The 22,586-nt window shown below is 41.6% G+C and overlaps 1 protein-coding gene across 1 annotated transcript in view; it reads left to right on the top strand.

Annotated features, from left to right (window-relative positions):
• The window catches only part of iqgap2 (IQ motif containing GTPase activating protein 2), a 296,840-nt gene that overhangs the window by 254,044 nt on the left and 20,210 nt on the right, over window positions 1-22,586 (top strand). Inside the window, 1 exon segment of the mRNA XM_073048258.1 lies at window positions 19,094-19,181. Coding sequence (XP_072904359.1) covers window positions 19,094-19,181 — 88 coding nt within the window.

The raw sequence follows: 22,586 nt of genomic DNA, 5'->3' as shown, positions 1-22,586 counted from the left end.
ATACATTACATCTATGGCTCTATCTCAATCAATGTGTTTAGTCACATCCTCAAAAAAATTAATCTGTCTTGTAAGGCACGACCTGCCTTTGACAAAGCCATGCTGACTATTCCTAATCATATTATACTCTTCAAATGTTCATGAATCCTGCCTCTCAGGATCTTCTCCATCAACTTACCAACCACTGAAGTAAGACTCACTGGCCTATAATTTCCTGGGCTATCTCTACTCCCTTTCTTGAATAAAGGAACATCTGTAACCCTCCAATCCTCTGGAACTTCTCCCATCCTCATTGATGATGCAAAGACCATCGCCAGTGGCTCAGCAATCTCCTCCCTCACCTCCCACAGTAGCCTGGGGTGCACCTTGTCCGGTCCCAGTGTCTTATCCAACTCGATGTCTTCCAAAAGCTCCAGCACATCCTCTTCTTTAATATCTACATGCTCAAGCTTTTAAGTCCGCTGCAAGTCATCCCTACAGTCACCAAGATCCTTTTCCATAGTGAATACTGAAGCAAAGTATTCGTTAAGTACCTCTACTATCTCCTCGGGTTCCATACACACTTTTCCACTGTCACATTTGATTGGTCCTATTCTCTCACATCTTATCCTCTTGCCCTTCACACACTTGTAGACTGCCTTGGGGTTTTCCTTAATCCTGTCCACCAAGGCCTTCTCATGACCCCTTCTAGCTCTCCTAATTTCATTCTTAAGCTCCTTCCTGCTAGCCTTATAACTTTCTAGATCTCTATCATTACCTAGCTTTTTGAAACTTTCGTAAGCTCTTCTTTTCTTCTTCACTAGATTTACAACAGCCTTTGTACACCACAGATTTTGTACCCTACCATCCTTTCCATGTCTCATTAGAACATACCTAAGCAGAACCCCACGCAAATATCCCCTGAACATTTGCCACATTTCTTCCATGTTTCCCTACGAACATCTGTTTCCAATTTATGCTTCTAAGTTCCTGCCTGATAGTCTCATATTTCCCCTTACTCCAATTAAACACATTCCTAAGTTGTCTGTTCCTATCCCTCTCCAATGCTATGGTAAAGGAGACAGAATTGTGATCACTATCTCCAAAATGCTCTCCCACTGAGAGACCTGTCACCTGACCAGGTTCATTTCCCAGTACCAGATCAAGTACAGTCTCTCCTCTGTAGCCATATCTACATATTATATCAAGAAATGTTCCTGAACACACCTAATAAACTCCACTCCATCTAAACCCCTCACTCTAGGGAGATGCCAATCAATATTTGGGAAATTAAAATCTCTCACCACAACAACCCTGTTATTATTACTCCTTTCCAGAATCTGTCTCCCTATCTGCTGCTCCTCAATGTTACTATTGGGTGGTCTATTAAAAAAACACCTAGTAGAGTTATTGACCCCTTCCTATTCCTAACTTCCACCCACAGAGACTCCAGAGACAACCCCTCCATGACTTCCTCTGTTTCTGCAGCCATGACACTATCTCTGATCTGCAGTGCCACACTGCCACCTCTTTTGCCTCCCTCCCTGTCCTTTCTGAAACATCTAAAGCCTGGCACTTGAAGTAGCCATTCCTGCCCCTGCACCATCCAAGTCTCTGTAAAGGCCACAACATCATAGCTCCAAGTGCTGATCCACGCTCTAAGCTTATCTGCTTTGTTCATAATACTCGTTGCATTAAAATAGATACATCTCAAACCATTGGTCTGATAGTGGTCCTTCTCTATCACCAGCCTATCCTCCCTCTCACACTGTCTCCAAGTTTTCTATATTTGTGAGCCAACCGCCCCTTCCTCTGTCACTTCAGTTCGGTTCCCATCCCCTAGCAATTCTAGTTTAAACTCTCCCCAGTAGCCTTTGCAAACCTCCCCGTCAGGATATTGGTCCCCCTGGGATTCAAGTGCAACATGTCCTTTTTGTACAGGTCACACCTGCCCCAGAAGAGGTCCCAATGACCCAGAAATCTGAAACCCTGCCCCCTGCTCCAAACCCTCATCCATGCATTTATCTTCCACCTCATTCTATTCCTATACTCACTGTCACGTGGCACAGGCAGTAATCCCAAGATTGCTACCTTTTGAGGTCCTTCTTCTCAACTTCCTTCCTAATTCCCTGTAGTCTGCTTTCTGGACCTTCTCCCTTTTCCTACCTATGTCGTTGGTACCAATATGTACCACGACCTCTGGCTGTTCTCCTTCCCACTTCAGGATATCATGGACACGATTAGAAACATCCCACACCCTCGCACCTGGGAGGCAAACTACCATTGGCGTTTCTTTCCTGTGTCCACAGAATCGCCTGTCTGACCCCCTAACTGTAGAGTCCCTTATCACTGCTGCCATCCTCTTCCTTTCCCTGCCCTTCTGAGCCACAGGGCCAGACTCTGTGCCAGAGCTGTGGCCACTGTTGCTTCCCTCAGGTAGGCTGTCTCCCCCAAAAGTACTCAAACAGAAGTGTACACTCTAGCATTGGCCTCTTGCCCTTCCTTCGTCTGACTGTTACCCACTTATTTGTCTCCTGGGGCTCCGGAGTGACTACCTGCCTATAGCTCCTTTCTATCACCTCCTCGCGAAGGTCATTGAGCTGCATCTCCAGTTCCCTAACGCGGACCCTGAGGAGCTGGAGCTCGACGCACCTGGTGCAGATATGGCCGTCCGGGAGGCTGGGAGTCTCCAGACCTCCCACCTCTGACACCGAGCACAGAAAACCAGCCTCACACACACACATACTTACTGTCTGTATTCTACACAAGCAACTTTCCTTGCTTTGACCCATTATCACCGAAGCCCTGTTGAGCCAAAGCCTTCCTACTCTATCTCCCTCTGACGCCCGCTCTATAAGGTGTCTCCTTTTAAACTCTTCTCGCTGTTCTCACTGGCTGATGTCCATGTGCTTGCACAGTCATGCCCCGATCAAACCGCTGAAGAAATAACCTGGTATCCAGCTCCAGGGTTTCAAGGGCATGTTACTCATGCTTCACCCTGTGATGTGTTTGACAAGATATTAATCTGAAGCAAGTGAGGTTGGGCTGGTTTATTCTAGAATTACCCAAGGTGACTGTACTAACCACGAAGATGATGCTTCTAAAGCTTCTCGGATCCCTGTCACAGTGTGGTGCTCTCACACAAATCAGCAGCCTGGGAAGTGGGAACTCCTCTGTGTGCTGACTTGATAATTGGAACCATTTGTAAAAGCACTGCCAAAATGATCATGTTCTTCTTAACATGAAGTTCTGATTTATTCCAAGTGTTGCTACACTGCCCTTTACCCCAATGTGATAAAATCTTCATAGTATGAATTAAAGTTGTAGGCGGATTCGGATTAAGTTTGGCATCTGGCGGAACTGGTACGCTTATGAATTGCAACATAAACTCCAGCCTCGCAGTGCTGGAGCTGGTCAGACTGAACCGGCAGTGTCGAGCTTTTCCAGAGCTGAACAATGTACAGGGATATTCTGAGTAATAGTTGGGCCTTACAGTGACAATTCCTCAAGTAGAACGCAATAGGCATAACAAGTTTGCAGTACACTCCCAGTGCAGTGTCCATTTTATTGTCTCTTAAACCGTGGAGTGATGTTACCAGCATTGCTTTGATAGGTTAGATAAGTGGGCTGAAAGTTGGCAAATAGTGGATATAATGTAGGGAAATGTGAAGTTAATAGTTTTGGAAGGAAGAACAGTGAACAGTATAATTTAAATGGAGAAAAAATGAAGAAAGCCACAAAACAAAGGTATTTATGCACAAAACACAAAGCTAGTGTACAAGTGTAGGGTAGGCTGATAGAATATGATAGCCTTTAGTTCTAGAGGTTTGGACTATCAAAGTAAAATAAAGGACAATGGTACAAAGCACTGGCAAGACCATATCTAAATTACTATGATCAATTTTTGGCCCCATGTTTAAGGAAAAGTATTATTTCATTGGATCCCATTTGGGTAAGGTTTGCTTACATGATCCAGGAATGGAAAGGTTGTCCTACGGAGAGGATTCAAAGGGTTTATGAAACTTTGGAGTTTAGGGGGAGATGTGATCTGATTGAAATACAAGTAAAACATGTTTCCTCCAGATGGAGAGTCCAGAACCAGTGGGCAATGTCCAAATAATGATGCACCAATTTAAGATTAAGCTGAGGAAGAATTTCTTCCCTGAGGGATATGAGTCTTTCAAACTCCTTGCTACGAAGAAATGCGAGGGCAATGTCCTTGGCCCCAGTTAAAGCTGAGATAAATCCATTTCTCATCACTAAGCGAATTGAAGGTGATAGGAAAGTGGACTTGAGAAATATTGGCTCGGCCATGATCCTGTTGAATGGAAGGGTAGATTCAAGGGACTAAATGATCCATCCCTGCTCCTTGTTTTTGTAATGACTAAATTTAGTATTTAGCATACTTGGGTATTGACATCAACTGATTTAGCTAATTAAAATGAAATATACTTTATTGGGTTCTTGAACCTGGGACTGTAAAATCAAATTGCCAATGAGTAATGAGAGTGTAGGCGAAATTGGTATATTACTGTCATGTGTCAAAATACAGTGTAAAGCTTGTTCATACAGATCAGATCATTGCACAATGCATTGTGGTAGAATAAGGTAAAACATCAACAGAGTTCAGAATAAAAGGTATCAGCTACAGAAAAAGTGCAGTGCAGGTGAATAATAAGGTGTAAGATCATAAGATGTGATTTGATGTGTTGTACGTTCAGAGATGCCTTTCTGCACAGCACTGTTGTAACACGTGGTTATTTGAGTTACTGTCACCTTCCTGTCAGCTTGAATCAGTCTGGCTATTTTCTTCTGAACTCTCTCATTAACAAAATGTTTTTGCCCACAGAACTGTTATCTCACTGGATGGTTTTTGTTTATTGCACCATTCCCTGAAAACACTAGAGACCATTGTCTGTGAAAATCCCAGGAGATCAGCTGTTTCTGAGATACTTAAACCACAGCGTCTGGCACCAACAATCATTCCATGGTCAGAGTAACTTAGATCACATATCTTCCCCATTCTGATGCTTGGTTTGAACAGCAACTGAACCTCCTGAGCATAACTGCATGCTTTTATGCTTTGAATTGCTGCTACATGATCGCATTAACCGAGCAGGTGTAACAGGTACCTGATAAAGTGGTCACTAAGTGTATGTCAACAGCTGCTCAATTAGTCTCACATCGAATGGCTCACATTTCTTTCACATTTTCTGTCAGGCTATCTTCTCCACCTTTTTAATCATTTCGCCTCTACTTGCTGGAATTTTGTATGTGATTTACCAGTAATTTGCCAAAAATGCCTTCCCCACGAGATTTCCTGTAAACTTCTCCCAAGCTTTTAAATACTTGTTGAAAGCTTTTCTAAATGAGGGTTATGAAATTGCAGAGAGAAAACAAATTGTTCGCAATATGACTAGCTGTTCACTGCTAAGTATTCTGCTGCCAGATTGAAATGGGTTTAGCTCAGATTAAGATCACTTAACACTCCATTTTTTTGGTTCATGATATTTTTCCTCCATGTAGTATAAATGCTTGTCTTTACATTCTCCTGGAGTTAAGTACTTTTGTAGCGCAATCATTATTTTGCTTAACAAGTCGATGGAAGATTTTTCCCACTTTGAGTACAGGTTCGGATCAGTTACAGTTTAGTGCTTCAGGCGTAGGTAACATGTTTCTGGCACACAGGGCATCTCACTTGTACTGCTTTGTGCATGTTAGTATGATCTCACTGCACAAACAGGGGTTACCTTTACACGGCACGCAGTGCCATGCTGGTATTGACATCTTCCAGCTGTGCTACTGTATAGCACTGTCCTCATCGACTTAAATGTATGGACTGTAGTTTTTCCAGATAAAACAGGCGATTTATGGGAGGAGCACAGTATGTTCTGTGTATGTTATCTCTCGTGCTCCATGTTATTCATATGTGGTTTAGATTAAATTAGGTTAAAATTGGCTCACTCTCTCAAGCTTTGGTGAACTGGTAGCTTTGTCAAAAAGAGAAAGTGAAGAGTGAACTAAGGGGACTAAAGGGAAGACTGTAACCCAAAGTGATCATCTCAGCCCTCAGTTCTACCTTTTACATTCAATAGGTACATTTCATGTCAAGAGAATTGTATACAATATACATCCGGAAGTTCTTTTTCTTCACAGACATCTGTGAAATCAGAGGAGTGCCCCAAAGAATGAATGACAGTTAAAACCCTAAAGCCCCCCCCCCCCAGCTCCCCCTCCCACGCACAAGCAGCAGTAAGACAACAGCCCCACCCCCACCAGTTAAAAAGCATCAGCACCCTCCACCGAGCACTCGAGTGTGCAGCAAAACATCAATAAAGACACTGACTTACAGTACCCCAAAGACTATTCGTTCATCTGGAATTCAGCATGCCTCTGTGTGTCTCTCCCCTCTCCCCCTCCCTCTCTCCCCCTCCCTCTCTCCCCCTCCCTCTCTCCCCCTCCCTCTCTCCCCCTCCCTCTCTCCCCCTCCCTCTCTCCCCCTCCCTCTCTCCCCCTCCCTCTCTCCCCCTCCCTCAACCCCCCAATGAGGAAAAAATAGTTGTCCCCATTTCACAGCAAGAGGGGAGACATAACACAACTCGCTGATTTATGATGTTAGAAATCTGTTGCAGCACTTTTTCCGAGCTCTGCGCCCAAGGAGTCGGCACCAGAAAGGCGCAGCTCCCGGGGGTGCACGCAAGCACATTTGTACTTGACAGAGTTTCATTGGCGAAGATACTTACTTTGTGATTTGCCCTGAACGTTTTCTCCACTCTCCTGTCTCAGCTCCCCCACTAAGTTTGTCGCTAATCCTCCCATGGGCTTTTAACTCCTTGTTGGAGACTCCATCCTGTGCAGTGATATACAAGTATCCATACTGAATTTTCATGAACCTCCAACTGCAAGAGCAGAACCAGCTGAGCTGAAAAGACAAAACACTCGAACTCTCTTCCTCCGCTCACTCTCTCCATAACAACCAACCTCCCATGATAAATGTTGGCACTGATAATATTTAGTAAAGAGTGTGCATTTTATACTCTCTACCCTTTTATTACCATTTAAGACAGTCAGTCAAGAGAAACATTTGCAAAAGACACGCATTAGTGATATGTGTGAACTATTCCCCCTTAACAGGACAGTTCATAATGAGATGCAAAACATGTTTCCAAGCAACATTAAGAGTCTAATCTCTCGATGTAGTCAGAGGGATTAGTCTCAATGGTGTTCAAAATGTTCATCCCAAAGAGGAAGTATTCTAAAGGAAAAATGACACAACTGTGGCTAACGAAAGTCAAAGCCAACATAAAACCCAAAGAGAGGGCATATAATGGAGCAAAAATTGGTGGAAAGTTAGAGAATTGGGAAGCTTTCAGAAACCACCAGAGGGTAAATATAAAAGTCATTAAGAAGGTAAAGATAGAACATGAAAGTAAGCTGGCCAGAAATATTAAAGAGGATACCAGAAGTTTCTTCAGATATATTAAAGTGTAAAAGAGAGGTGAGAATAGATATTGGACCACTGGCAAATGATGCTGGAGAGGGAGTAATGGAGTTCAACGAAATAGCATTTTGCATCAGTCTTCACTGTGAAAGAAGACACTAGTAGTATGGTGGAAGTTCCAGGTGTCGGTGGCATGAAGTGTGTGAAGTTACCATTACTAGGGAGAAGGTTCCTGGGAAACTGAAAGGTCTGAAGGTAGATAGGTCACCTGGACCAGATGGTGTACATCCCAGAGTTCTGAAAGAGGTGGCTGAAGAGAACATGAAGGCATTAGTAATGATTTTCTAGAATCACTAAATTCCAGAATGGTTCCAGAAGACTCTAAAAATGCAAATGTCACTCCACCCTGCAAGAAGGGAGAGAGGCTGAAGAAAGGAAACTATAGGCTAGTTAGTCTGACCTCAGCAGTTGGGAAGATGTTGGACTCGATTATTAAGGATGAGGTACATGAGGTACTTGGAGGCACATGATAAAATAGGCTGTAGTCCGCATGGTTTCCTCATGGGAAAATCTTGCCTGACAAATCTAGTGGAATTCTTTTGAAAAAGTAACAAGCAGAATAGACAAAGGAGAATCAGTTGATGATGTGTACTTGGATTTTGAGAAGCCCTTTGTCAAGGTACCACACATGAAGCTACTTAACAGGCTAAGAGCCCATGGTGTTACAGGAAAGATTCTAGTATGGATAAAGCAGTGGCTGATTGGCAGGAGGCAAAGTGTGGGAATAAATGGAGCCTTTCCTGACTGGCTGTCGGTGATTAGTAGTGTTCCACCGGGGTCTGTGTTGGGACCGATTCTTTTTGTGTTATATGTTAGTGATTTGGATGACAGAATTGATGGCTTTGTTGCAAAGTTTGCAGACAGTATGAAGATAGGTGTGTGGTGCGTGGCCAAGTGGTTAGGGAGTTCGACTAGCGACCTGAAGGTTGTGAGTTCGAGCCCAGCTGAAGCAGCGGTGTGTCCTTGAGCAAAGCACTTAAACACACTTAAACAAGTCTACCCAGCTGAAAAATGGGTACCGACAAAAAATGCTGGGGGTCAACCTCGCGATAGACTGGCATCCTATGGGGGGGGGGGGGGGGGGGAGTCTCGTACTCTCAGTCGCATCACGCCATAGAAACCGGCATAGGCACTGGCCTGATGAGCCACAAAGGCTCAGGACAGGACTTTGACTGATGAAGATAGGTGGAGGGGCAGGTAGTTTTGAGGATGTAGAGAGGCTACAGATTAAGAGATGGAATACAGTGTATGGTCATGCACTCTGGTAGAAGAAATGAAAGGGTTGAATATTTTCTAAATGAAGAGAAAATACAAAAAACAGAGGTGCAAAGGAATTTTGGGAGTCCTTGTGCAGGATTTGCAGGTCCTGTAATTTGCAGGTCGAATCTGTGGTGAGGGAGCCAAATGCATTCATTTCAAGAGAACTAGAATATAAAAGCAAGATGTTATGTTGGAACTTTACAAAGCACTGGTGAGGCCTCTCTTGGAGATTTATGAGCAGGTTTGGGCCCCTTAGAAAGGATATTCTGAAACTGGAGGTTTCAAAGGAGGTTCATGAAAAAGATTCCAGGGTTGAATGGCTTGTCAGATGAAGCGTGTTTGATAGCTCTGAGCCTGTATTCACTAGAACTCAGAAGAATGAGGAGTGACCACATTGGAACCTATCAAATGGTGAAAGGCCTTAATAGAGTGGATGTGGAGAGGATGTTTCTTATGGTGGGAGAATCTAAGATCAGAGGACACAGCCTCAGAATAGAAGGATGTTTTTCTAGAACAGAGATTTGAGGAGGAATTTCTTTAGCCAGAGAGTGGTGAATCTGTGCAAATTCTTTTCCAGAAGCAGCTGTGGAGGCCAAATCTTTATGTATATTTAAAGCAGAGATTGATAGATTCTTGACTGGTCAGGGCATGAAAGGATATGCGAAGAAAGCAGGAGATTGGGTCTGAGAGGAAAATTAGATCAGCCATGATGAAATGACAGAGCAAACTCGATGGGCCAAATGGCCTAATTCGGCTCCCATATCTTATTTTCTCTCTTGGAATTAGATAACTTTGTTCAATAGTATTTATTATACTATTTTGGCTTCATAGCATGCCCACAATGATAAAAATCAACAACACAGAATGCAACAAAAGAGAACATACCAAGCAACTATTGGAAAGCAGTGAAACAAGCTCTTCCTCCTTCCCTCATACCCACCCGACCATGCATATACAAGGTCCTCTTACCCCAGGAAAGGTAGTCTTCTGCCTCTAGCATGCTTGTGGAGACACTGGTCCTGACTTATCCAGTGGCCTTGTAGAGATTTACAGCTTGTCTTCCAGCCATTAGGCCTTGACTTCTAGACTTCAGGTCGAACTTGGAGCTCCGATCCGGACCTTTGGGCTTCAATTTCCAGTATCAACCCAGGACTCACAGATGTTGATAGTTGAGAGCCCGGACCCCAGTCTTGCCAATGACACAGCCCTTAATGCCTTCAATGATCTGTCAGCCCATCAACCGAGCACACCCCCACTCTTAGCCTTTGAATGTGAAGTGAAGGTTTTTGCTCCAGCTTCTCTATTACCCCGCATCCATGTCTCTAAAAACCCTAACTTCTCTCTCTGTCCCCAAAACCATTTTTATGACATGAAAAATAAACCTTAAAGAAAAATTGTCTGAGCCTCGACCTCAATGGAGACCACAGCTTGGCACCATCTTGAAAAAAATAGTTTGAACTTTCCTATGAAAATGCTGAAATAGTAAATGTTATTTTGCAAATTCCAATGGAGGTTTTCTGTACACCATGCCTTTTCACTTTGTAGTTCCAAGATAAGTGAGCTTTTATTGTCTAACCTGCACCTCTACTGGAAACCCTGTCATATCATAATACTGTTCTCTAAGATGGAGGCCACCTTAGATCACTGATGTAGGTGGGGAAAATGTCTTTGAGGGCAGTCCTTAATGGTTTCAGTGAGATGATTTGTTAGCTTGATTTTCTTCAAACATATATTTCCAGTAAAATTTATTTATCATATATTATTACTGGATTTAATCTGCTAGATGTTCCCGTTCCAAAAACTTGGATCTTGCTCACATTTCTAAGGAAGGAATTGAGGGGGCACAGACTTGGACAGAATACTAGTGTGAATTTGTGGAAATTGCAATTTGTCTGGATCTTAAACGCAGTCTATAATCTTCAAACTATTTTTAAGATCAAGGGTTAAACGTATATCATTAATATAAGACTTGAAAATACCAGAGACATTCCTCTGTGTTTATGTATGACTGAGTCAGTAATATTCTTGGGAGGTTCAGCAGTCTGTGTAATGAAATCAAATCCTGGTTCAAGCCAATTATATTTGTAAAGGAAACAAGACCAACAGCAGAAAATATTCAGCACATCAGGCAATGTGCATTTAGACACAAAAAAAATAGTTAATTACAAAATAGTGCATTTTTTTAAAAAAAAGGGAATAACGAGGTAGTGTTCATGGGTTTGCGGACTGTTCAGAAGTCTGATGATGGAAGGGAAGAAGTTGTTTCTAAAACTTTGAATGTGGGTCTTTGTACCCCTGTACTTCCTCCCTGATGGTAGTAATGTGAAGAGGCATGCCCTGGATGGTGAGGATACTATGTGATAAATGCCACCTTCCTGAAAGGGCACCGTTTGAAGATGTCCTCGAATGTGGGGTCTGCTGTGCCGTTGACTGAACCCCCACCCCTTTGAGGCCTCTTGTGATCCTGTCCATTGGAGCCACCAAACCAGGCTGTGATGCAACCTGTCAGAATGCTCTCCACCATATATTTGTAGTAATTTGCCAGAGTCGCAAACCTCCACAAACTTCTAACAACTGGTGTTAGAGCCACTGATGTGTCATCTTCGTGATTGCATTAATGTGTAGGGCCCAGGAGAGATCTTCTGCATGTTAATATCTCAGGAACTTAAAGCTGCTCACCCTTTCCACTGTTGACCCCTCAATGTGGACTGGTGTGTGTGCCACCGACCTGCCATTCTTGAAGTCCACAATCAATTCCTTGGTCTTGTTAACATGGAGAGTGAAGTTGTTATTGTGACACCACTCAGCTAGCCAAACTAGCACACTCATGTATGCCTCCTCGTCTTCATGTGACGTTTGATCAGCTACAGTGGTGTCATCTACAAATTTATAGAAGGCTGTGTTTAGCCACACAGTAACAAGTGTAAAGAAATTAGAACAGGGAGCTAAGCACGCATCCTTGAGGTGCACCTGTGTTGAAGACGTGTTATTACTGATTTGCACTGACTGTGATCTCCCAGATGCAGGAAGTATAGAGGTCCAGGTTGTGAAGCTTTGTGATTAGTACTGAGGAATGATGGCATTGAACACTGAATAAACACTAGCCTGAAGTATGTTTTGCTGTTTTCTAGGTGCCCTAAAGCAGAGAAAACTGTCTTTAACATTCCTGATAAACAGTTGTATTGAAAGGAATTGCTGATGATGTAGGGTGATTCAGCTCTGACTTTCTGTGCCTGTTTTGCAAAGTAGAAGTCTAAGGCAAGTCAGGGGTCAGGCCTTATCATGTACGATCTAGGTGGTGTAAGCCTCAATTTATTTGAATGGAGCCCCTAACGCTAACCCTGATTAACCCTGAATAGAGTAGGCAAGTAGTTTATTCTTTAAAAATATTATTAGATGGTCTGTAAGTATCTGATGAGCTGAAGGAGCTAATTTCCTGCTGTATATATATCTGTGATTTTATAGCATTGATTAAAATTAATTAAAATAATGAATATATTGGACATAAAGTATTTTAAGTACTTTTTATTCTTTTTAATTTTCACTTGTTCAAGTTTAAATCTCCTGAAATGTGAATATAAATGTTTATCAGAAACGTTTAAAATTGCTCAAAGGATATTGACTGCAGCAAGCCAAAAATTATTTTAAAATGCCTAATGTTACCTTGCCCTGGCGTTAAGTGAGCTAGGGCTGTTCTCTTTGGCAGGAGGAGGTTGAGAAGTGACTTCATAGAGATGCTTAGGTTGAGAGGCATCGATAAGAGTGGACAGCCAGTGCCTTTGTCCAGGGTGGTAATGGCCAACCTGAGGAGCATTTGTTTAAGATGTCTGGAGGAATGTTTAGGGGAGATATCCAAGGTAGGTTTTTGCATGAAGAGTAGTTAGCAAGGAAGGAAGGAAGGCACTGGAGGGAATGGTGGTAGAGGATTATACAATAGGGGCAGTTACGAAATTTTGAATGTTAGATTTAAGATTTTTTGAATGTTAGAAAAATTGAGGGTTATGGGCTATATAGGAGGGAAAGGTTAGATTGATTTTTGAGTAGGTTTAAGAACAATATTGTGGGCCAGTTACCCATACTATGCTGTACTGAGGATCTGTCTTGGGTCCAGTGTGCAGTTGTCATTACAAAGAAGTTTGCAAAGATTTGGTATGTCATCTAAAACTTTGACAAACTTCTATAAGTGCACAGTGGAAACTGTACTGACTGGGTGCATCAAAGCCTGGCATGAAGATTCCAGTGCCCTTGAATGGAAAAGCCTACAGCCCAGTCCATCACTGGTAAAGTCTTCCTCACCACTGAGCACACCTACAATGAGCACTGTTGCAGGAAAGCAGCACCCAACATCGAGAACCCACACCATCCAGGCTATGGTCTCTTCTCACTGCTGCCATCAGGAAGGAAGTACAGGGACAGTTAGTACCCTTCAACCATCAGGCTACTGAACCAGAGGAGATATCTTCACTCAACTCCACAATGAATTGATTCCACAACCTGTGGACTCACTTCCAAGGACTCTAAAACACATGTTCTCAATGTTTATTTATTTTTTATTATTTTGGTTTTATTTCTTTTTTTGTATTTGCATACGCTGTCTTTTGTATATTGATTGTTTGTCCGTCTTTATTGTGTATTTTTTTTATTGATTCTATTGCAGTTCTTTGTATTTATTGTGAATGTCCACAAGAAAGTGAATCTCAGGGTTCGACAGTGCCTATTCAAAGTCTTCACCCCCATTGGAAGTTATCAAGTTTTATTGTTTTACAACATTGAGACACAGTGGAGTTAATTAGGCTTTTTTGACACTGATCATGTCAAAGAGAAAATAAATCTCTACAAAGTGATTTTAAATTAGTTACAAGTATAAAACACAAAATAATTAATTGCATAATTATTCACCGCCTTCAAGTCAGTATTCAGTAGATTCTCCTTTGGCAGCAATTACAGTCTTGAGTCTGTGTGGATAGGTCTCTATCAGCTTTGCACATCTGGACAGTACAATTTTTCCCCATTCTTCTTTACTGAACTGCTAAAACTCTGTCGGATTGTATGGGGATTGTCAGTGAACAGTCCTTTTGAAGTCTGGGCTCTGACTTGGCCACTCCAGGACATTAACTTTGTTGTTTTTAAGTCATTCCTGTGTAGCTTTGGTTTTATGCTTGGGGTCATTGTCCTCCTGGAAAACAGATCTATTCCCAAGTCTCAGTTCTCTTGTAGACTGCATTGGGTTTTCTTCCAGGATTTCCCTGTATTTTGCTGCATTCATTTTACCCTCCCTCTACCTTGATAAGCCTTCCAGGGCCTGCTGCGGTGAAGCATCCCCACAGCATGATGCAGCCACCACCATGCTTCACACTAGGGATGGTGTGCTTTGGGGCTTACACCAAACATTGCATTTAATCTGATGGCTAAAATGCCCAGTTTTGGTTTCATCAGACCATAGAACCTTCTTCCGGCTGACTTCAGAGTCTCCCACATGCCTTCTGCCAAACTCTGGCTGAGATTTCATTTAAGTTCTCCCCAACAGTGGCTTTCTCTTTGCCACTCTGCCATAAAGTTGCGACTGGTGAAGCACCCGGGCAACAGTTGTATGCACAGTGTCTCCCATTGCAGCCACTGAAGCTTGTAACTCTTCCAGAGTTGTCATAGGTCTCTTAGTGGCCTCCCTCACTAGTCCTCTTCTTGCACAGTCACTCAGTTTTTGAGGACAGCCTGTTCTAGGCTGATTTACAGCTGTACCATACTCTTTCCATTTCTTGCTGATTGACTGAACTGTAGTCCAAGGGATATTCAGTGACTTGGAAATGTTCTTTTATCCATCTCCTGACCTGTTCTTTTCAATAACCTTTTGCGGAGCTGCCAGGAGTGCTCTTTTGGTCTTCGTTGTGTGGTTATTGCCAGGTTAATGACACACCAGCAGTTAGACCTTCCAGATACAGGTGTATTTTTACTACAATCAATTGAAACACCTTGACTGCACATGGTTCTCCAAAAACAGATTTCTATTTAGCTAATGATGTGACTTCTAAAATCAATTGGCTGCACCAGTGATTATATGGTATGACATATTCAAGGGGTTAATACTTATGCAATCAATTGTTTTGTGTTTTGTAATTAATTTAGGTCACTTTGTAGACATGTTCTCACTTTGACTCGAAAGAGTCTTTTTCTGTTGATTGGAATCAAAAAAGCCAAATTAAGTCTACTGTGATTCAATGTTCTAAAACAATAAAACATGAAAACTTCCAATGAGGATAAATACTTTTTATATGCTCTGTATATACTGACATACATGTACTTTGATAATGCATTTACTTTGATCTTTGAACGTTTGTACTGTTCTATGTTTCTTTTAATCAAAAAAAGGATGTTTCTCAGCAGAGTAAATGATTAAATCCAAAGTAATGAGAATGACTAAGGCAGTAAATTGTATACCCAGCTGGCTGCCATATTTTTCAATGCTATTTTATGTTTCATTTTATTACATTTATATGTCAGCGCTTTTTTATATTTGAGTACATTTTGCAGAGGTCTATGGACATTAACATTTTAACTCATATGTAGCTACTGTTTTCTCCCTATTATGTTTTTTGCTTGAAACTGTATAATGATTTTGATATTAAAGTGGAGAAGTATATAGCATCCAGGAAATAACTGAAGGATGGTATTTTTAAATGATAATATTACAATGTATGAACCAAATACTAACTTTTACCGATGAAAGTGTGATCAGTGAATGTCGTTGAAACTATCATGATTGGTTGGTTTCACTGTGTTGAATGCTTCAGCAGAAAATAGACTTAAATTTGGAATTTTTATTATTATTGTCATCTGTCAAGAAAGCAAACCAGCATTTCTAATTCCTCAGAAGTCTAAGTGAATGCAACACATTCCCATTGACCTTCATTAATTTTTATAAATGCATCGTCCAAAGCATCCTATCTGGCTGCACAGTTTGGTATGAAAGCCACTCTGGCTAACAATGCAAGAAATTAGAGAAATCTGGATGGCATCCATTTCATCATGAAAAATAACTCCCCTCCATCCATTTTGAGATACAGTGGAAAAACTTCATTTTGCATCTGATAATAGAGATAATTCCAAACATAAATACCTGGAGGTAGTACCAAGTGAAAGGTAATAGCAAAATGCAGAACATTGTGTTGCCGAGAAAGTGAATTGCAGTTGGACAAGTAAGATGCAAAGGCCACGAGAAGATAGGGTTTAGAGATAAAGAGTTAATTTTATTGCACAAGAGTCCATTCAGGGTTTTCGGATAGTGGGATAGAAGCTGTCCTTGAGTCTGGTGGCTTGTACTCACAGGCTGTTGTATCTTCTGCCCCACAGGAGAGAGGAGAAAAGCGAATGGCTATGGTGTGAGGAGTTCTTGATGATACTGCCTTTCTTAAGGCGGCAGAAAGTGTAGACAGAGTGGATGGAGAGGAGGCTGTTTTTAATAATGAAAAGAATGGCATCCAGATTTCTCTTAATTTCTTGCAGTGTTGGCCAGCGAGGTTGCCATACCAAACTGTGCATCTAGGTAGGATGCTTTGCACGGTGCATCTATAAAGATTAGTGAAGCGCAGTGGGGAAGTGTTGAATTTACTTAGCCTTCTGAGGAACTAGAAATGCTGATGTGTTTTCTCAACCATAGAGTCCATGTGGTTGGACCAGAGCAAGCTGCTGATGATATTTACACCTCGGAACTTGAAGCTTTCAACGTACTCCACCGTTGTGTGTATCCCACTTGCTTGCTGGAGTCAAGAACCAGCTCTTTTACTGATACCGAGGGAAAGGAAAATGTCATTGATGCCTTCAATCTAATGGCAATTCAACTAAATATTCATAACCAATTGTGACATAAAATAACAGAAATTATCCATTACATTCTATGGTGGGAACAAGTAAATTAGTGTTTCATGTTGTGCCTTCATCAAAATTGGCCAGAGATGTGTACAAAACTGTTCTCCTTTGCTTTTCCATTCATCTATGGGTTTGCCATTAACTTATTCTGTTTTAGGTTTGCAGGATCTGTCAATTTTTTTGTTTGATTGTGTACAGGAATTTTAGTTCCATTGATCCTGTGTGTTTTAATAGCTACTCCTGAGTCTTGTTTATGTCAAAAATAGATGAAGCAAATCAAATCAGGCATTTATATAGAGTTAGTATTGATATTCTGGAAGCGCACAAGTGTTGCTTACCATTTTCTGCTTTTGGCTGCTTTCTTTTTCTCAGTACTTCTAGGGCTAAGTTCACTGGGACATAAAGACTCTGTTTTGCTGCAGCGTTTCCAGAGAATAGGGATGATATTTAAGCAAGAGAGGTTCAAGCCATTCAAAGAAAAAGGCAGCATTTTGTAGATATTTATTTTAAGATGTTTGAGTAGCAGCATTTGCGATTGTCAAATTCTGTATCATTTACCTGGGGCATTCTTTAAAAAGACTTTTTGTTTTAAAAAGAATTCTATCCGTAACTTTTAGAAACAGGATCCCCAATATTTAGGAATAGGTAAGAATCAGATTTATTATCACTGTCTTTTGTGATGTGAAATTTATTATTTTGTGGCAGGAGAGATAATTACTATAAATTTTTAAATAAATGAGTGCATTAAAAAGCAATAATGATGAGACTTCTAAAGTTTAGTTGTATTTGTAACATGTACAGTGAAGTGCGTCGAATGCGCCAACAATCAACGTAGTCTGAGGATGTGTTGGGAGCAGGTTTTGTCATGCTTTCAGTGCCGGCATGGCTTACTTACTAAACCTTAACCCTTCGTAACCTGTATGCCTTTGGGATGAGGTCGTTTTCATGGACCTTCCAGAAATCTATGTTGGAGAGGAAGAAGCAGTTTCTGAATCATTGAGTGTGGGTCTCCAGCCTCCTCTACATTTACCTCCTCCCCGAAAGTGAAAATGAGAAGAGGATATGTCCCAGATGATGAGGATCTTAATGATTGATGCTGCTTCCACTTTGAAGTACTCCTGGAAGATGACCTTGATGGTGGGGAGGGCTGTGCCCATGGTGAAGCTGGTTGAGTCTACAAATCTCTGCAGTTTCCTGCGATCCCATGCTTTACAAACCTCCACACCAGTCAGTGATGCAACCAATCAGAATGCTCTCCAATCCAGATCTATATAAATTTCCAAGATTCCTTTACATGCCAAATCTCCTCAATCTCCTAACCAAGTAGAGCTGCTGGTGTGCTGCCTTTGTGATTGCATCAATGTTTTGAACCCAAGACAGATCCTCTGAGAAGTTGATTCCCAGGAATGTAAAGCTGCTGAACTTATCAACCACTGACCCCTCAACGAGTGTGAGTGTGTGTGCGTGCGTGCGTGTGTGTGTGTGCGTGCGCACTCATGACCTTTCCTTCCTGAAGTCCACAATCAACTACTTGCCCTTACTGACATTGAGTGTGAGGTGGTTGTTGCAGCACCACTTACCCCACCTAACTCCTGTATGCCTCCCATCAAAATCTGACATTTTACCGACAGTGGTGATGTAATTCTAGCCATCACCAACCTCCCAAAGCACTTCATTATGGTGGATATGAGTGAGTCATTGAGGTGGGGTGGAAAGGAACAACTTGATAAGCCACGGTATCTCTGGCCCTGTCAACATTTAATGTCAGGAAAAATCATGGATCAAGTTAGTGAAGGGTGAAAGACATCAAAAAGTTGTGTGGCAGGATCATCTCTGGAGAGGTGATGGGGGAAAATAGGTTGATTTTCATGGGGTGGGGATTTGTATTTCTGTTGAGTCCATCCATGGTGCATGTGAACCATTGCTTCTTTTCCAAGGAAGGTGTTATTGTCTCTATTTGCTTCCATTAGCTAATAAATTTACTGAATCATTTATTTTCTTAAATTATTTAATTAAAGATTAAATGACATCTGTTGGGTTTCTGTCCTCTTTGCAATTCATCTATACGGGCCATCTTACGAATACCTAACTTATAGACTTAAGCAAAGTCCTATCATGTTATTAAATTCAAAAGTCCTATGTACTTGCATACGTTCATTTCTACAAACATCAGAACTAGTTCCATCTCCCTTTTAGTAATTTTTTTTGTCAGTCTTATAAGTTTTTGATGCTTTTGGTGTGGTTACCATACATAGTGATATTTTTTGTGTATGGAGAAAATCGTTATCTGTTGGTTACCTTGGGCTGGCATGTATACTAGACAGGTAAAGTTGTGATAGAGCCAAAGCCAATGATTTGAAAACAAGAATTAAAGACAGTATCTAGAGTAAAATGTTTAAAAAATATGACTACAAGCATTTTAGAACAGAATATTTCTTGATAAACCTGACCTATTTTAATCAGTGCTAACAATTATATTTGTTTTGACAGGACCAAATGGCTGATCGTGGATGTGATCGGAGCGCAACCTGGAGAAACATTAACTGAAATACTAGAGACACCAGCCTCTTCACAGCAGGTAATTATACTTGAATATTTCAAACCATAATTCTACTGATGAACAATCCATGGTGTCATCTAGCATGGAAGCAAGCCTTTAGACCCATTGAGACAGTGTTAATTTTAAGCCATCCTTGTTCCATTGTTAAGGTTTATTTTCTGTGAATCAACCTAGTTTTGTGGGTGAAGACCTGAGTGTGGAGTTGTGTGGCGTCTCTCTCAAGCAGGAGATCACAGAGATAATTGGAGACAGTTCCTTGTGGAGTTAAGTGCCATTTTTGAATAAAAAACAAAGCCTGTCAGGACTTGGTTGGATTAAGGTTGTTTGAGTTATTAGTAACTTTGCAAGGGTCAATTAAAAGAAGAAAGGCATCAGTGGAGAGGTCATTATGTATGTGAGCCTGTGTTAGAGTGGGAGGCTTTGGCTTAACAGGTTACAGTGAGAATCTCTAAATAAGTTTCTAGTAAGCTTTTTCTTTCTCTTTCTTTGTTTTTTAGTGCATAGCTAATGCATTGAGAATGGATCCAGGGTTAGTGGTATGTTCTTTGTGTGAGATGTGGGAACTCTTGGAGACCTCCAGTCTCCCTGATAACTACATCTGCTCAAAGTGCATCGAGCTATAGCTCCTTGGAGACAGTGTTAAGGAACTGGAGCTGCAGCGCTGTGAATTTTGGTTGCTATGGGAGAATAAGGAGGTGATAGATGGGAGCTACAGGGAGGTTGCATCCCTAGTTTGTAGGAGGGAGGTAGCTGGGTGACTGAGATCAAACAGGAATAGGCAGCCTGTGCAGGGTACCCCTGTGGACATTCCCCTGTGGATACTGTTGGGGGCTGGGGCAACATAGCAGGGAGAAGCCACAAAGTTCAAAGATTCAAAGTACATTTATCATTAAAGCATATATGCATTATACAACCCTGAGATTAGTCTTCCCACAGACAGCCATGAAACAAAGAAAACACCATGGAACCTGTTCAAAGAAAATATCAAATACCCAACACCCACACAAAAAAAGAACAAATCACACAAACGGCAAAAATGAACAAAATGCAACATCAAACCACAGAGTCATTGAAAGAGTCTATGTATGTTCAGTTTAGTTTAGTTCCGTTCAATTTAGTGCTGTGACCGGTCCTTTTGCACAGAGTCTGGCTCTGTGACTCAGAAGAGGAGGAAAAGAAGAGAAGGGTAGTCCTGATAGGGAATTCCATAGATAGAGGTCCAGATGGAAGATTCTGTGGATGAGAGATATCCAGATGGTATGTTGCCTCCCAGGTGCCAGGGTCAGGGATGTCTTGGATTGGGCCCATGGCATTTTGAGGGGGGAGGGTGAACAACTGGCAGTCATGGTACATATTGATACCAATGACATGGGTAGGAAACGGGATAAGGTCCTGAGTAGGGAGTTGGTTAGAAAGCTGAAAAGCAAGATGTCAAGGGTAGTAATCTCTGGATTGCTGCCTGTTCTACACACCAATGAGGGTCAGAATAGAACAATTTGAAAGATAAGTGCATGGCAGAGGAATTGATGCCAGGGGACTAGGTTCAGATTTCTGAATCATTGGGATCTTTTCCAGGGGGTTGGAGGAAGAAGATATGACCTGTACATAAAAGGATGGGTCGCACCTGAACTCATAGGACATCAATGTCCTTACGGGCAAGTTTCCTACAACTGTTGGGAGAGTGTTTAAAGTAATTTGGTAGAGGGATGGGAACCAGAGTGATCGGGCTGAGGATGGGGCAGTTGGTATGCAAGTAGATGCAGTGTATAGTTTGGCTGTGAGGAAGGACAAACAGATGATAGGGCAAAGTTGCAGTCAGTGGGATGAGTTGAAGTGTAACATGGGGGCAAAATCAAAAAGGATGACAAAAGCAGGACTGAAGGTATTGTGTTTGAATGAAGGCAGTATACAAAATAAGATGATCTTGTAGTACAGTTAGAGATTGACAGATGTGACGTTGTGGGCATCAGTGACTCTTGACTGAAAGAAGGTCATAGTTGGGAGCTTGACATCCAAGGATACCCATTTTATTGAAAGGTTAGGCAGGTAGGCAGAGAAGGTGATGTGGCTCTGTTAGTAAACAATGAAATCAAATCCTTAGAAAGGGGTGACATGGGATAAGAAAATGTATAATCCTTGTGGGAAGAGTTAAGAAACTACAAGGGTAAAAAGACCCTGATGGAAGTTTTATACCAGCCCCAAACAGTAGCCAGGATGTGGGGTACAAATTACAAGGGAGATAGAAAAGGCACGTAAAAAGAGCAATGTTACAATAGTCATGGGGGTTTCAACATGCAGGTAGATTGGGAAAATCAGGTTGACGCTAGAACCCTAGAGAGGGAGTTTGTAGAGTGTCTACACAATGGCTTTTTGGAGCAGCTTGTGATTAAACCCATTAGGGAAAAGAAAATTCAAGATTGGGTGTTGTGTAATGTACCAGATTTGATTAGGGAGCTTAAGGTAAAGGAACCATTATGAAACAGTAATTATAATATGATAGAATTCACCCTGCAATTTGAGAGGGAGAAGCTAGTCAGATGTGTAAGTATTACAGTGGAGTAAAGGGATTTAGAGGTGTGAGAGAGGAGCTGACCAAAGATGATTGGATGCAGAGGTGATGGCAGAGTTCAATGTCTGGAATTTCTGAGAGCATTTCGGAAGACGGGGTATAGACACATCCCAAAGAAGTAGTATTCGAATGGCAGGATGACACAACCATGGCTGACAAGGGAAGTCAAAGACAGCAAAAGAGAGGGTATAAAATATAGCAAAAATTCAGGTACGTAGGAAGATAGGAAAGCTTTAAAAAAAAACGTGCACAACTGAAGTAAACCATAGGGAGAGAAAAGATGAAATAGAAGGGTAATCTAGCCAATATTATATTAAAAAAAGGATTTTTTAAAAATTCAAATACATAAGGAATAAAAGAGAGGCAAGAGTGGATATTGCACTGCTGGAAAATGTCGTTAGAGAGATAGTAATGGAGGCTAAAGAAACGGCGTATGAACTTGATTAGCATTTTTGCATCAGTCCTCACTGTGGAAGACGCTAGCAGCATGCCAGAAGTTGTTGCGGGCAGAAGTGATTGTAGTTGTTATTACTAAGGAGAAGTTGCTTGAGCAGCTGAAAGGTCTGACAGAAGATAAGTCACCCCAGAGTTTTGAAAGGGTTAGCTGAAGAGATTGGGGAGGCATTAGTAGTGATCTTTGAGGAATCACGACTTTCTGGAATGTTTCCTGAGGATTAGAAAATTGCAACGTCACTCCATTCTTTAAAGGAGGGAGGTTGAAAAATGTGATTATTAAGAAGCTTCAGACTGAATTCAGTGTTTGGGAAGATGTTGGAGTCCATTATTAAGGATGAAATTTCAGCGTGCTTAAAAGCTCATGATAATATAGGCCAAAGTCAGCATGGTTTTCCTGA

Source organism: Hemitrygon akajei, chromosome 6 (assembly GCF_048418815.1).
Source record: "Hemitrygon akajei chromosome 6, sHemAka1.3, whole genome shotgun sequence".
In the NCBI taxonomy this organism is placed as follows: Eukaryota; Metazoa; Chordata; class Chondrichthyes; order Myliobatiformes; family Dasyatidae; genus Hemitrygon; species Hemitrygon akajei.
This window is presented reverse-complemented; position numbering and strand designations above follow the sequence as displayed.